The following is a 13,153-nucleotide window of genomic DNA, read 5'->3' as shown; positions in this document are numbered from 1 at the left end:
TGGACGGGAGAAGTCGACGCTCCACCGGATGCCTTTGCGCCTTCTCCGTTCCATTCCAAGGCCGAAGGTGGCGCTATCGTGGTGCCCCTCACGCTGCTGAACGCGACGGCTTTGGAAGACCCCTGGCTCGCGTACTTGTCGCTTGCGAGAATCGCGCCGCGTGTCGTCAGAACCATCTTTAGCGGCTCCCGAGAACTCGCCGAAAGCTTGAACCGGACTCGACTGGCGAAGTGCGTGCCATCTTTGTCGTCGTCGTCGTCGTCGACGACGATGACGTCGTCTCCCCGCCGACCGTCCTCGAAGTCCACCTCTTCCGAACCTGCAGGCGGCGCCGGCAAGGACCACGACGTCTTGACGGAGCTGGCGAGTTTCTACGCGGCGTTTCACTTCTACCGACACTACGTCGGCGTCGGCTTGTCCGTCCCCGGAACGGAGCTGAGCGGAGACATGCTCTTTCTCCTTTACTACGTCTACAACATGTGCGAAGCCGTCACCGTGGGACTCGATGCCGAGGCTGCAGCCGCTGTGCGCATGCGCCGAGAGAGAGTTCGCACGCTGGCAAAATTGTTGGTGACCGTCCTGTTCCCAGCCTGCGAAGTCCCCGTAGAACTCGCGGACTGTGACATGGAAAGTGACGACATGTTTCTGCCAACGAACGAAGTTCCTCGTTTCGTTAGCGCTCACTAAGGTTATACATGTATAAATAGCTTTAATTCGTGCTGTTTTGTATGCTTTCTCTCTTCCTTTCTTTTATTCTTTTTTTTTTGCTTCGCTTCGGTTGTATTTCTTATCGCCGCCCTTTAAGCCGCTGCGCAATGCTCTAAAATCACAGCGTGACGCAGCTGCTTCCTCGTAGCTGCAGCCAACAGCTTTACGCCATCGCCTCGTCCGTTTTCCGAGATCACTAAGTCAACTGTTGGGTACCATTGATTCTTTGAAACCTCTTTCGGTAGGTCTGCTATTGCACGCACGTAAAGCTGTCGACAAAGAAAACAATGTGGGAAACTCTGATAGCATTAATATACAGCTCGCTGCAAGTAATAGCGCCCTCCTATAGTAAGCAGTACAGATATTTGGCCTAGTTGTGGTGCGTTGCAGTAGTAGAGGTCATATAGCTCTGCACTGACACGGACAATAAACATGATAGGACATGCGCTATCAGAAGGGCATGGCACTTATATCGACAAGCCGAACAAAAGTAGAAATCATCGCACTTGGAAACCAGCACTTTACAGATAAGCGATTTCTCTTCAGCTTTGAGCGATCAACGAGACGATCAACGATCGACATGAGTGCTGACGCAGTTAGCGCTCTCATCATCAAGCTTGCTTCGACCCTTTTCCACGTATCCTTAGCGTATTTCTACACATGACGGAAAAATCCTTAAACAGTGGTTCCCACCCACAATCATCACAGTGCAACGGAACGTGCCTATCTCGAGAACCGTTCAGTTTTTGCCTATGCTCCGTTACTCTGTCATTGACGCATCTACCGGTCTCGCCCTGTGTGTACACTTTGCCGCACGACAATCGGAAGAGGTAACGACTCCTTGTGCGCAGGGCACAAAAGGCCACTGGTGCGTCTTCGCGCATCCTCGGCGGGTCTTTCTAAATGGATCGGTAGCCTTACGTGTGCTAGATAATTCTTGGGCAGCTGCTGATGATAATAATGATGATGCTGACGATGATAATACAATTTTAAGATGCTCTTCAACGCGGGTGTGGCTACGTGTACATGCCTAACTTGAGTCGCCGCGATCGCAGAATTTGATCGTCACGAGCCTTCGCGTCAATGTTCATTCACCACTGAAATAGAAACGGGTCCCATCACCAGGAATATCGCGGGCAGGAGACTCGCGGTATACATAACCCGTATACGCTGTGCCAAGAGGAAAGAAAATACCTCACGATTCCTGCAAATGTTGAAGTCAGAACCTCACTCACGGCTGTGCGGTGGAGTTCATCGTGTTGGAAGAAATTCTCTGACAGAACATTCTTTTTTTGAGCGGAACGGGGCGGAGGAACAAACAAACTTATGCATACTTGAAACTGCAAAGAGGTTGTTACAGCCGGGTTTGTCGGCATGACAACAAGATACGGCAAGCAGTTCAAAGACGGCACAAATACTGAAAATGAACTAATATACACACTGGGCGCAATAAATATTACTTGGAAGCCTAAAGAAAAGGGAGCGGGGACGGGGGGCAATAAAAAAAAAAGAAACAGGAGGGAGCATATCGCGACAATATCGAAGCCTGCACTGTGAAATAATATACACCCTTAAAAGTGAAAAAAGGTGCAAATGTGTCTATAACTCACACCCTTAGGGTGTCCGTTACATTAATGACGCCCTAAGGGTGTGAGTTATCGACACATTTACACCCTTTTTCGCTTTTAGGGGTGCAAAATATTTTACAGTGTGGCCGTAAAATAGAGGAATGACTGTAATAGCATCTATGCACGGGAAGGCAATCGGTTGTTTCTGTTGTCACCACGCACGGCTGCACTATGACTCCTCCTGTGGTTGCTACAACACTCTGGGCGCGCTACACTACAATTAGTGCTGCCATGGTTAGTTGGTGCTGCTGGTAGTTAGTGCTGCCATGGCAACGACAGCAACCTTTGTATGCACTGAGGGCGGTAACTAAACACATAGAATAAGGCGAGTAGAATCCAAGCGGCAAATGGCAGGGGAAAGCGCCATGGCCCGCGGCACTGAAACATACATCGTGTATGCCACGAACCAAGCACCCATGTACACGGCGTGCTTTTCCCCGAGATTCAATGCGCGATGTACGCATTTCCCGTGATTTCCGAAGCGAGAATCGGCAGAGAAACGGCGTCAGGGGAGGTTTCCTGGCTAAGGCTGTCTAAACGCCATGGTGCCCCTTCATATGTTAGTGCCAAGCCTTCTTTGCACTTGCATAGTGCGTGGACGCTTTACTTATGCGCCTATAGTGTGTCCGTGCTCACATCGCGTACTGGAGAATGTGTATAGAAAGCAGAAGTATAGAGAACTCTTCAATAAAATGCAGAGAAATCGACCGGCGTTACGTAAGCGCTTACATGCTATACTCCGCATAGAAAAACTGATGGGAGACAAGAAGGCCCTAGAAGGGGGAATGCTGGAAAAGCAGAAAAGAAAGCAACAACAGAAAACAAGAAAGGAAAATACATAATCATGGTATGTACAGGTGAGACAAGCGTGATGCTACCGGTGTACAGAGCCTGTAGCTTGTCAATCAAGACAATGTCTTGAAAGAATGAAAAAAAAAAGAGCTTGACGTAGCTTTGGAGGAGTTCATTGTTATATTGCATTGTCGCCTGTCATTTACGTCTCCCCTTCCCTTTACATCAGTGAGCAGTAAAAGGCTAGAAACACGCTGTTCCAGTCGGCCTCTAAAAAATATTACCGTCGTTAAAACCTCCGTCCTCCTCTGCGCCAGTTGCCGCATGCATGCCGTGCACATCTTGCAGGCCGGCCGCTGAAAGCATGTTGCAGCGATAAGCCAGGATGTCCGGCCGACGTAACTCACAAGAGATGGGAAGTGAAGAGAAGGGGGAGGGGGGGAAATGAAAGTGTGCTAGTGAGAGGATGGCGAAGGTTGGGCGAGAGAGAAGGGGCGGGGGGGGGAGAGGCGAAGGGACGCAGTTGCCATGGCGATGAGTGGATTTGCGCCATCTTCTCGAGCCCGGCCGTATCGACCTCCGGGTTCGTGGGCGAGAAGCGAAGAAGCCGCGGTGGCGTGGAGAGCGATCGCGGGGAGCAGTTGCAGGAGACCTCGCCGCCGTTCTCTCTCGAGCTCGGCTCGGGATACTGCGGAGCTGGCACGCTGGGATACTGTGGAGACGGAGGGAGGGAGGGGGTACAATATACACGCGGGAAACAGGGCGCTGCGGAGGAATCCACGGCGCATGCGCTCCGGTTGTTGAAGCACCTCCTCGATACGGGGTCACAGGGGAGAAAAGAACCCTGCTTCGCTTACGGAGGTGTGCCGCCAGCGGCGTTGTCACGGAGCGGACGTCGCTCGGTTCTCACCGTCGGTTTCGAGAATGCTCCCCGCAGAACCGCTCCCAACCCCCTCCCTCCTCGGACGACGGAATCGACAAAATGTTCTTGTGTTAGCTGAAATAACTCAACCGAGGTCAACCTAACCTAACCTGACATGACCTTGGGTTAATTCGGAGTCCTCCGTTACGGCGTCCCTCCCAGCGCCACCATCGCATGGGAAGCACGATGGGTATGAGAGCCGGCGGCTTCAATCCGACAAACCTAAGCCATAGCCTTAGCTACCTTGGCTTAAGGTAACTGAATATTACCTTACACAACGCAACCCAACCTGGCCAGGGTCGTACTCTAAAATGTAATGTATAATTTGGGAGTTGGTTTATACGCGACCCATTCATGCATCTTCTGATTCATCTTCCTTGTCTTTCTTTAATGTCGGGCTTACCTGAATGAAGTGCATAAGCCTTTCGGCCTGCTTCTCACCTACCCCACCTAACGTTCATCTCTCTCTCTCTCTCTCTCTCTCTCTCTCTCTCTCTCTCTCTGTTTAACGACATATTGTTGCATTCGAGGAAACGCTCGGGTTTGCCGCCTCTCCAGTGAAAGCACACGCACTTGCCTCTCCGCCAAGTTCTCCCGAAACGAAGCCACGGGGCTCGCCGTGCGGAGATCGACCGGAGCCGCTGCCATGGCCAAAACAATCCGACTCAGCGAGACGTCGACGTCGAGAAACTACTGCTTATAAGATGTGATAAGGAAAGAGGGAGAGAGAGAGAGAGAGGCAAAATAAAGCAGCACCAATAAGCGCGTTATAGGAGCGGCTTTCTGCCACCGAGCGAAGTCGGCGCAAGGAGCGATCGATCAGAGGCTCTGAAAGTGTGGACACTAGGGAACCGTATGGAAAGAAAGAAACGAAAATACAGGGGGTAGCATAGCAGTGTTTTCATATAGTTCGGGCGTAGCACTCAAAGCAAGGGTAGGGAGGGGGGGGTGCATATAAATATGATGCGCGTGACGAAATTGATGGGTGACGTGAAATCGGCGACGACCGGCCGCAATGCTACCTTTATGTGTATATATTATATACTCCAGTCGGCATGTAGCACATATCAGGAGTTGATGCTTAGCTCTTTAATGTGAACAAATGAGCCACAGCGACGAGGGAGTGCTTTGTTTACCTTAACTTTTCATGACCAGAAGTTGGGTTTTCGTGACCCCGGCCTTTTGCTTCTTGCAGTGGAATGGTCAACGGCGCTATACCTGCAATGTGGTGCACTATACCACGCCTCCTCTCCATGGTGAGGAGGCACTTTCATTACTTCACTAAGTTGTGTGCGACTGTCCTTGCTGCAGTGTGCAGCATTGCCAGAGGAAAGCACTCCGGAATTCCCACCTCGTATAAGTCATCGCAGCAGAGGGCAACGAAGGCATTGATGCAGCTCTTAGGAACAGGACGGCTTAGGACGGCTGTAGCCTGAATTGGTGTTAATTTACCGCGCTGCAAACGATCTATATAGTGTTGCGATGGTATATCTCGCTCTCAACCTTTACTTTCTTCTGATATTTAAACTGCCTCTAAAACGTTCCTCAGTGTAGAGTAACAAAATCCGATCAGTCCGTACAGTAAAGTTGCTATCATCATCATCACCCCCTAGGAACCCATATCATTTATTATAGGGAATGCTTATCAAATTTTAATAATTGTCTAGAGAATGTTCGAATGATTGCAATGCTTACGAGATTGATTGCTTTTGACATGGCGAGAAAATTAAGACGTTACCATTACCATTACTGCTATCATTTTAATGCCAAACTGCGGGACGGAATGGAATGGATAAATTCGTTATCATGCCAGTTGGTGACGCTGGCTTATATTAGAAGAAAGGAGGAGTAACGAAAACGGGATATTAAATCGTTGCCAGGATTCCTGCTTCACCAGCGAACCACTCCAAGCGATTCAGAAGGCGCTATTACCTTTTTTTTTCTACAATCAGCAGCATAGCTGCGCGATCGCCTTTAATGACGTCACACTTTCCTTGCGCACGCGTGTGTTCGGGAACATTTTCTCTTTCTCCCATCTTCTTCCATTCCCTGTGTGTACGGCAGTCTATCAGCCGCTTTTCCCACCCTGCCTTCCATTGCTGAGATTCTGTCACTGTTACAACGATATTCACTTCACTTTTTTCTCGAGTTAGCTGACACCATCCTATACCTGCAAGTTTCCGGATATCACGCCATCTCGTCGTCTGCTGACCTTGGTTGGTTTTTTTCCTAACATTTTGGCCTATTCTGTGGCTCTATACGAGGTCCGTTTATAAAGTTCGCATTATCGGGTACCATGCATTTGGTACAGGCGTACGCGATACGCATGAATATGAGTGCACGTCACCCAGTTTGGTGCAATATAAACATTTTCTTCTATATATTACCGCGGAACAACACAAACTACGACATCATATTAAGAATGGAAGTGTCTGCCGGGAACGTTGGTTACAGGCGCCATGCATTACAGGTATATGCACCTGGCATACACTGCGTGCGTGTAGAGCACGTAGCTATTTGGTGCAAGAGGTTAAAGCAGACGATGATGGTGCATGAAATCTTGAATCTTGTATGTCACACTGCATCTGACTTTAACCTTGACCTTCTATCCTACCTTAGAAAGAACTGCACTTCAAGTTCACTGATGGAACACAGCCTTATATTGTGCAACACCCTGAGCATTCGGCAAATGTATATACCACAGGGGAAAAGATTTCAACCGTGACTAATTTTGGGAGGGAACACGCTGTGGCCATTCTAGCTTCCGCTAGAGCGGATCTGAGCGAATGCAACAGTTACAAAAGGTGCTTCGTCATTTATATTAATCTAAACAGTTAATGTATCTTTATTGGGTAAAAATAAATGGTCCTGTGTAGGCTCTAGATGGCTCTTTTAACGAAACATCCAAAATATTGTGTGTGCGTGTGTGTGTGATTGTATGTTCTTCTGGTGTGCTTTGTTAGTTGTGTGTGCAAGTGTGTGTGCAGTTGTGATGGTGTGTGTGCAGGGCAACATGGCTTCTGTGTGATGTAGAAAGTCGCGATAAACGGCAAATAGTGAACGTTATCTCATCTATATAATACGTATATCACGCAAGAGGACAGGAGCACTTTAAGTGCAATAAATCACTAATCGAACTCAGCCGTATAAAACCGCGGCATATGGACATCTAGATCTAATAAGGAAAACCGAACACAAGTAAATCGTCATGTTCGCGCAAACCGGTGAAAGGGAGGTCACGCGTCACGGAGAGCCGTTCGCGGCATCTTCAGTCCCGTTCTCGTACCCCATCGCGACCGCCGCTGCCTCCACACCACAATTAGTCAACTGAACGCCGGATGCCTTGCATCCCGGCAATAGAACTTTAGCGAGCAGGTTGCTTATCTTGGGAAAAAATTTTCGACGCGACGAAGACGCGTCGGACGCCACGGTGTACCGTGCGACTTCTCGATTTTTCCTCACCGAAAGTACCTCGCACTCGTTGAAAACGTAGGAAAAGAGAAAAAACGAGTCCCCGTCCAAGTCGGTGCCGGGTACGGTTTCCGTGCGCCCGCCGACTTTGGCACGGTAAACGTCCAGGGCCGCGTGGAACGCTGTGAGTTCTAGCGCTCCCAAGTACGCCTCAATTCGCCGACGTGGATCGACGCTGTCGTCTTCGTCCGGAAGCGAAAAGTACTTCGACGCGCACTGCCCGAACGACGATGACATCAGCTCCTCAGAAAAGTTACGCCGGAACACTGCCCAGAGAACTCTAGGCGTGTACCTGACCGCGGCCAGAAGTCTAAGCCAAGGGTCTTTCAACGCCGTCAGGTTGAAAACCGGCTCGGGAACTGCGATCACGGACGGCGCGGTCTCAAAGGTATCCGCCGCTGTGCCGAACGCGCCGCCCCTCCTGTGAACCTGCGTTCCCAGCCAAAGCTTCCACGTGGAGTTGCTGAGAAACCGGAGCATCCTGGAACCTTGGAGTTCGTCGCCGTACAGGTCGGCCTGATGCGTCGACAGAGTCGTAAAGTTCTCGAACTCGGCCGGCAGTCCGTACGACGTGGACAAGTCGCCGAAGAAGGCAAACTTTCGGGCGACCACGTTCATGATTTCGCGAAGGGACTCCTTCGCACGTTCCTCGAGCCGAGAGGCCTCGGTGCTGATGGCGCTCCAGTACGACAGCAGGTAAGGGTCGTGCCGCGCCATCAGGTTCACGCAGGCGTCGCGAAGATCCGTTTCCGCCCTCCAGCGGCGGTGACCAGCCGAATCGATCACGGAAGGCGATCCGGCGCCATTCTCGTCAAAGGCCGTCGACTCTCCCAGCACCAGCGGACCCAACTCCCGGTCGACGGCCAGGGTCAACAGTTCCACGCCCGTCGACTTGTACCAGCCGTAGTTCCAGGCTGGATGCATCGCCGATTCCGCATCGAACGAGCACTTCTTGTTAGCGCTAGGGACGCTGCGTACGATCTCGGCGCATATGATTCGCCCCAAGAGCCTCAGGAACAGCGTCTGCTCCGTGTCGTTCGAGTTGGTCGAGTTTGCGGCGATTCCAGACGCCTTGAGCACGCTCCGCCTTTTACTTGACGCGTAAGAACCGAGCCAGTCGCTGGCGGGACCTTCGCGCGAACCGGAAGGTCTGAAGAGCCTCACGCGAAAGGTATCCGGGTAGCCGGTCACCGAGACGTCGAAGAACGGCGAGAAGCCCATCCTGGCCAGCCTGACGATCGTCGTCGCCAGAGCGACCACGGAAGGCGAGCTTCCCAGTTCCAGGAGGGCTTTGATCTCTTCGACCTCGTACCGAGACGTCAACTGGCTGCGAGTGCACTGGAGGAAGAAGCTGCGCAGTTTCCTGAACGGCCGTTGCGTGTCGTCCACGGACAGGCGACGAACTAGCTTGCGCCTGTGGCTGTCCAAGATGGCGTCGTCGATGGAGTAGCTGCCGCGACGCCTGGCGGAGGGTGACTTGGCGTGTTTCTCTCGCCACCGCGTGCACACGTGGTCGTATAGGCTCTCGCAGGGGCCGAACGTAGGGTCCAGCTGCTGTTCCAGGAAGGCGGCCGTCCTCTGGCACTCGGCTGTGTCGCAGAATGAACCGGTGCCGTTCTGGTTCGTCGCGTCGGCCACCGATTTCTCCTCGTCGAAGCTGCCGACGTTAAACGAAAAGTGAGACAACAGTTTTCATGAGGCTCTTGCATGACTGGTCCGTCTGTGTAAAATTACAATTGTACATGACGGTATACAATCGCTGCTAAGCCGCTATCGACGAATAAACGCTATCCGCATTAAAATTCTGTTCCCCAACAGACTGAACATTTCGTACGAGGCATCAAAAAGCTTTTTGCTGAGTTGCCTTCACCACATTGTTCGATAACTTGAAGACGACCGACCACCAAGGTCATATAGACTTTTCTATGCATCACTTTGAGGAGGCCTCGAAAAAGAATATATTTAGTGGTTCCATATAGAAACCCAGAGGGCCTATACATCAGGAACAGCGTCAGCTGTAAGACAATATACGCAAAGGCTCGCGACTATTTCAAAGCGGCATCTTTTGCTCAAGCCGAAGTCCTCGCACGGGACGTTCAAGCCCGCAAGCGTTTTAATGAAGACTGTAAGAAGCCTACCCACTAGTTCATCTATAGCGCCCATCTGTACACACACACACACACACACACACACACACACACACACACACACACACACACACACACACACATATATATATATATATATATATATATATATATATATATATATATATATATATATATATATATATATTTATTTGCCAATGTTTCAATGAGAATCAGGTAAGTAATTATGCGCGTGCGTTATTTGAGAAACGCCAATACCCAGGCTTCGACGACGCGTACACAAGAGGAGAGAATTACAGAACTACACACACACAGGGTGTCGTTGCGCATTTATCTTCTCTTACTCGGTGTATGTCGTTGTGCAATTATCTCCTATTACCTATCTGGTTGGGCAATTCTATCCTCTTACCCAGCGTATTTGATTGTGCAATTCTGTTCTCTACTCTATATACGCGTCTTCGAAAGCTGGGGATTGTTTTTTTTTTTTTCAAGCTGTTTACCAACAGGCAGCGCCAAACTCGCCGCATGGGCTGTCAGCAAACACTAAAAAAAAAAGTTCATGGATTGTAGTACGTGCTAGAGCCACAATCTTATCACGAGACATGCCGTAGTGCAAGGGTGCGGAATAATTTTGAACACCTGGGGGTTCTTCTACGTTCACCCGATGCGTGGTATACGCGAGCGCCTTCGCATTCCGTCACCAGCGAAACGCGGCCGCCGCGGCGGGGATCGCACCTACGACTTGGAACCCACGACACGCAGCACCACAACCACCGGGCCCGCGACGGACGTGAATTCAAAACCGAACTGAAATAACTTATCAGAAAACCTTTCGCGAGAAATGACATGAAAGTGCGACGTGTAATCGTTCTTGCATGTATATGCACCCTTAAAAATGTTTGCAGCCTTCGGGGCTTATCTTGTCGCACATCGATAATCGTCGTCTGCCTTGCTTGCGTTTTCTTTCCAGAAAAAAATCTGGGCTCGCTACTTTCCTGCCGAGAATGCTATACGTCACGCTGATAACGCGCATGCCGTTCGCGACCATGCAGGAGATACCGGGCTCGCAGCGTTAAAGAAAGGAAACACAAACAAAGCAGACGAGGATTATTGTTGTGGGACAAAGTACGCCCCAAAGGGTGCCAACTTTTTTAAGAGTGTATGCTCTACATATTCCACACCGTTGTGGGTACGTAAATGGCATTTGGTTTCTTTATGACTAACTACATGCATTCTTAAAAAAGTTTGCACTCTTTGGAGCTTATCTTGTACCACAAGAATAATCGTCATCTGTCTTGCCCGCATTTATTTTCTTTGCCGCCTATTGCAGATAATTGGCGAAATTATCGCTGATATGTTCCTTCCTGCCATTGTCCGCTGCTATATGTGGTCCATCTCACAAGTTGCTCGCAGAACTGTGGAAGCTGCAAGGACTCCTTAGCGACTAGAAAAACCCAGTGCCCCTTGAGACGTGTTAATCCAAGCCCTGTCGTCTGCTCGGCAGCTGCTGAATTCGCGCTATACACGAGGTGCACGCGCAAAGGTATATGTCATGTATACATGACATATACCTTTGACATATACATGACATGTACCTTTGTATATGTGCGGACCTTTCTGCCATATACCTTTGTATATGCTCGTGCGGACCTGTAATGTGAACCGAATTTCGCGCACCTGCGTGCTACGTGCGCAGTTTGTCCGCACAACCTCCCGCACGCGTGCGGGAGGCCGTTGCGGATCAAGCGAGTTGGCGCCCTCAAACGCCACGGGGCGGTTGTAGTTGAACACACGGAGGAAGCGTGCTTACATCCACGGCTCTGGGGACTGGAGAGGCCTCTCCGGCAGGCCGTCAGCGTTGTCGGTCACGGTGTCGTTTGCCCGCGTGTTGTTGAATTCGCGGACGACGCCCTGGTATTCTAGAGGCGGCGGCGTAATCTCGTAGTCGCGCACCAGCCAGGACACGCCCAAGACCATCAGGATGCTCAGCACGGACAAGCAGCCCAAGCCCCAGAGGCTGCAGCGGTTGCGACCAGCCCGGAGCTGGGCGCTCGCCTTGTCCCTCGCTTCGCGGACGTACAGCGCCCGGCAGAAGTTGTGCTGGTCGATGGGGACCGCCTGCTCGATCTCGGCGGAGAAGTCGCTCAGATCTTGGAGCACGGGATCCGCGCCGCCTTGGGGTTGCATCTTCGTTGTCTTTCGCTTCTGTTGGTATAGGACGCTTATACGTGCATACTGTTGATGATGACAGGTTACCCGCCGTGGTTGCTCAGTGGCTATGGTGTTAGGCTGCTGAGCACGAGGTCGCGGGATGGAATCCCGGTCACGGCGGCCGCATTTCGATGGGGGCGAAATGCGAAAACACCCGTGTACTTAGATTTAGGTGCACGTTAAAGAACCCCAGGTAGTCGAAATTTCCGGAGTCCTCCACTACGGCGTGCCTCATAATCAGAAAGTGGTTTTGGCACGTAAAACCCCATAATTTAATTTTTTTTAATGATGACAGAACCACGAAGGTGGTGGCGCAACTGACGGCAGTCGGTCGTGGGTCGGTCCGGCGGCGAAACCATCTGATGCGTTATTCGAGTATAAAGGTTCGAAAGCTGAATAAGTGGCTCCAAGAAAAATAAAACGCTGTGTTATTGAGCAATATCGGACGCGTCAGAAAGAACCTTCGTTCGAATGAAGAAAAAAATTGCGAGGACTTCCGAAAAGACACAGAGAAAGATAAGAACAAAGAAGGAAATGGCGTTTCTTCTTTGAACAAAACCACACGTGCCACACGTGCCACACGTGTGCCACAGGCTACAACAACAACAACAAAACCACAAGCCAACGGTGGCACAATCGATAAGAAGGCTACACAATGATAGCACGTCGACGGCCCAACGACGACAAAAGGCCCGTCACGTCCATACCTGTCACTGCTATTGTACAGTCCTTATCAATATAAAAGAGAACAGTGATTCATTCTTTTAAAAAATAACGATAACTCGTGATCCGAGGGTTCAGATTACGGAGTTTTACGTGCCAAAACCACTTTCTGATTATGAGGCACGCCGTACAGTGGAGGACTCCGGAAATTTTGACCCCCTGGGGTTCCTTATCGTACACCTAAATCTAAGTACACACGGGTGTTTTCGCATTTCGCCCCTATCGATATGCGGCCGCCGTGGTCGCGGGATTCGATCCCACGACCTCGTGCTTGTGATGCGTGGGTTAAAATCTAGGAACTTTGCACGTATACAATAAGGTTTCCTGTTGAACATTTAGTCACATTGAACACTTTTATAACGGGTAAGTGTGTTTAGGCCCTACGGGTGTCTGAAAAAAGAAATAATAAGTGTTCCCTTTCATATTGATGACGACCGGACGTATATTACCTGTCAGATACAATGCGATTGCCACACGCTCTTCGTCATCACGACGTGAGCAGCCAAAAGGCGTCACGGAAAATTCGCCTTGCGTCTGCTGCAGTGCCAGATTTCGAAAACCTACAAATTTCGCTGCAAGGTTTGTTGCAA

At 50.4% G+C, this 13,153-nt stretch overlaps 2 protein-coding genes across 3 annotated transcripts in view; one reads left to right on the top strand and one right to left on the bottom strand.

Moving 5' to 3' along the window:
- The window catches only part of LOC139047337 (uncharacterized), an 8,083-nt gene extending 7,365 nt beyond the window's left edge, over positions 1-718 (top strand). For both annotated transcript variants that reach the window (XM_070521156.1, XM_070521155.1), the window contains one exon: positions 1-718. This exon is cut by the window's left edge and continues 1,274 nt beyond it. In XM_070521156.1, coding sequence (XP_070377257.1) covers positions 1-687 — 687 coding nt within the window. In that variant the 3' untranslated portion in view covers positions 688-718.
- Positions 719-6,701: 5,983 nt separating this feature from the next.
- Positions 6,702-11,881, bottom strand: LOC139047335 (uncharacterized). The gene is made up of 2 exons (XM_070521154.1): positions 11,440-11,881; positions 6,702-9,178 (listed from the first exon to the last, which is right to left on the bottom strand). The coding sequence occupies exons 1-2, from the start codon at positions 11,814-11,816 to the stop codon at positions 7,294-7,296; spliced, it is 2,262 nt and encodes a 753-aa protein (XP_070377255.1). The 5' UTR covers positions 11,817-11,881; the 3' UTR covers positions 6,702-7,293.
- Positions 11,882-13,153: the final 1,272 nt, after the last annotated feature.

The sequence above is a fragment of the Dermacentor albipictus genome, chromosome 7 (genome assembly GCF_038994185.2).
Source record: "Dermacentor albipictus isolate Rhodes 1998 colony chromosome 7, USDA_Dalb.pri_finalv2, whole genome shotgun sequence".
Lineage (NCBI taxonomy): Eukaryota > Metazoa > Arthropoda > Arachnida > Ixodida > Ixodidae > Dermacentor > Dermacentor albipictus.
This window is presented reverse-complemented; position numbering and strand designations above follow the sequence as displayed.

Bases quoted from the DNA above. Each gene is read 5' to 3' on its own strand.
- LOC139047335 (XM_070521154.1), bottom strand. From the start codon at position 11,816: ATGCAACCCCAAGGCGGCGCGGATCCCGTGCTCCAAGATCTGAGCGAC. The intron at 9,179-11,439 runs GTAAGCACGCTT...TAACGTCGGCAG, and splicing joins CAGTCCCCAGAGCCGTGGAT to CTTCGACGAGGAGAAATCGG.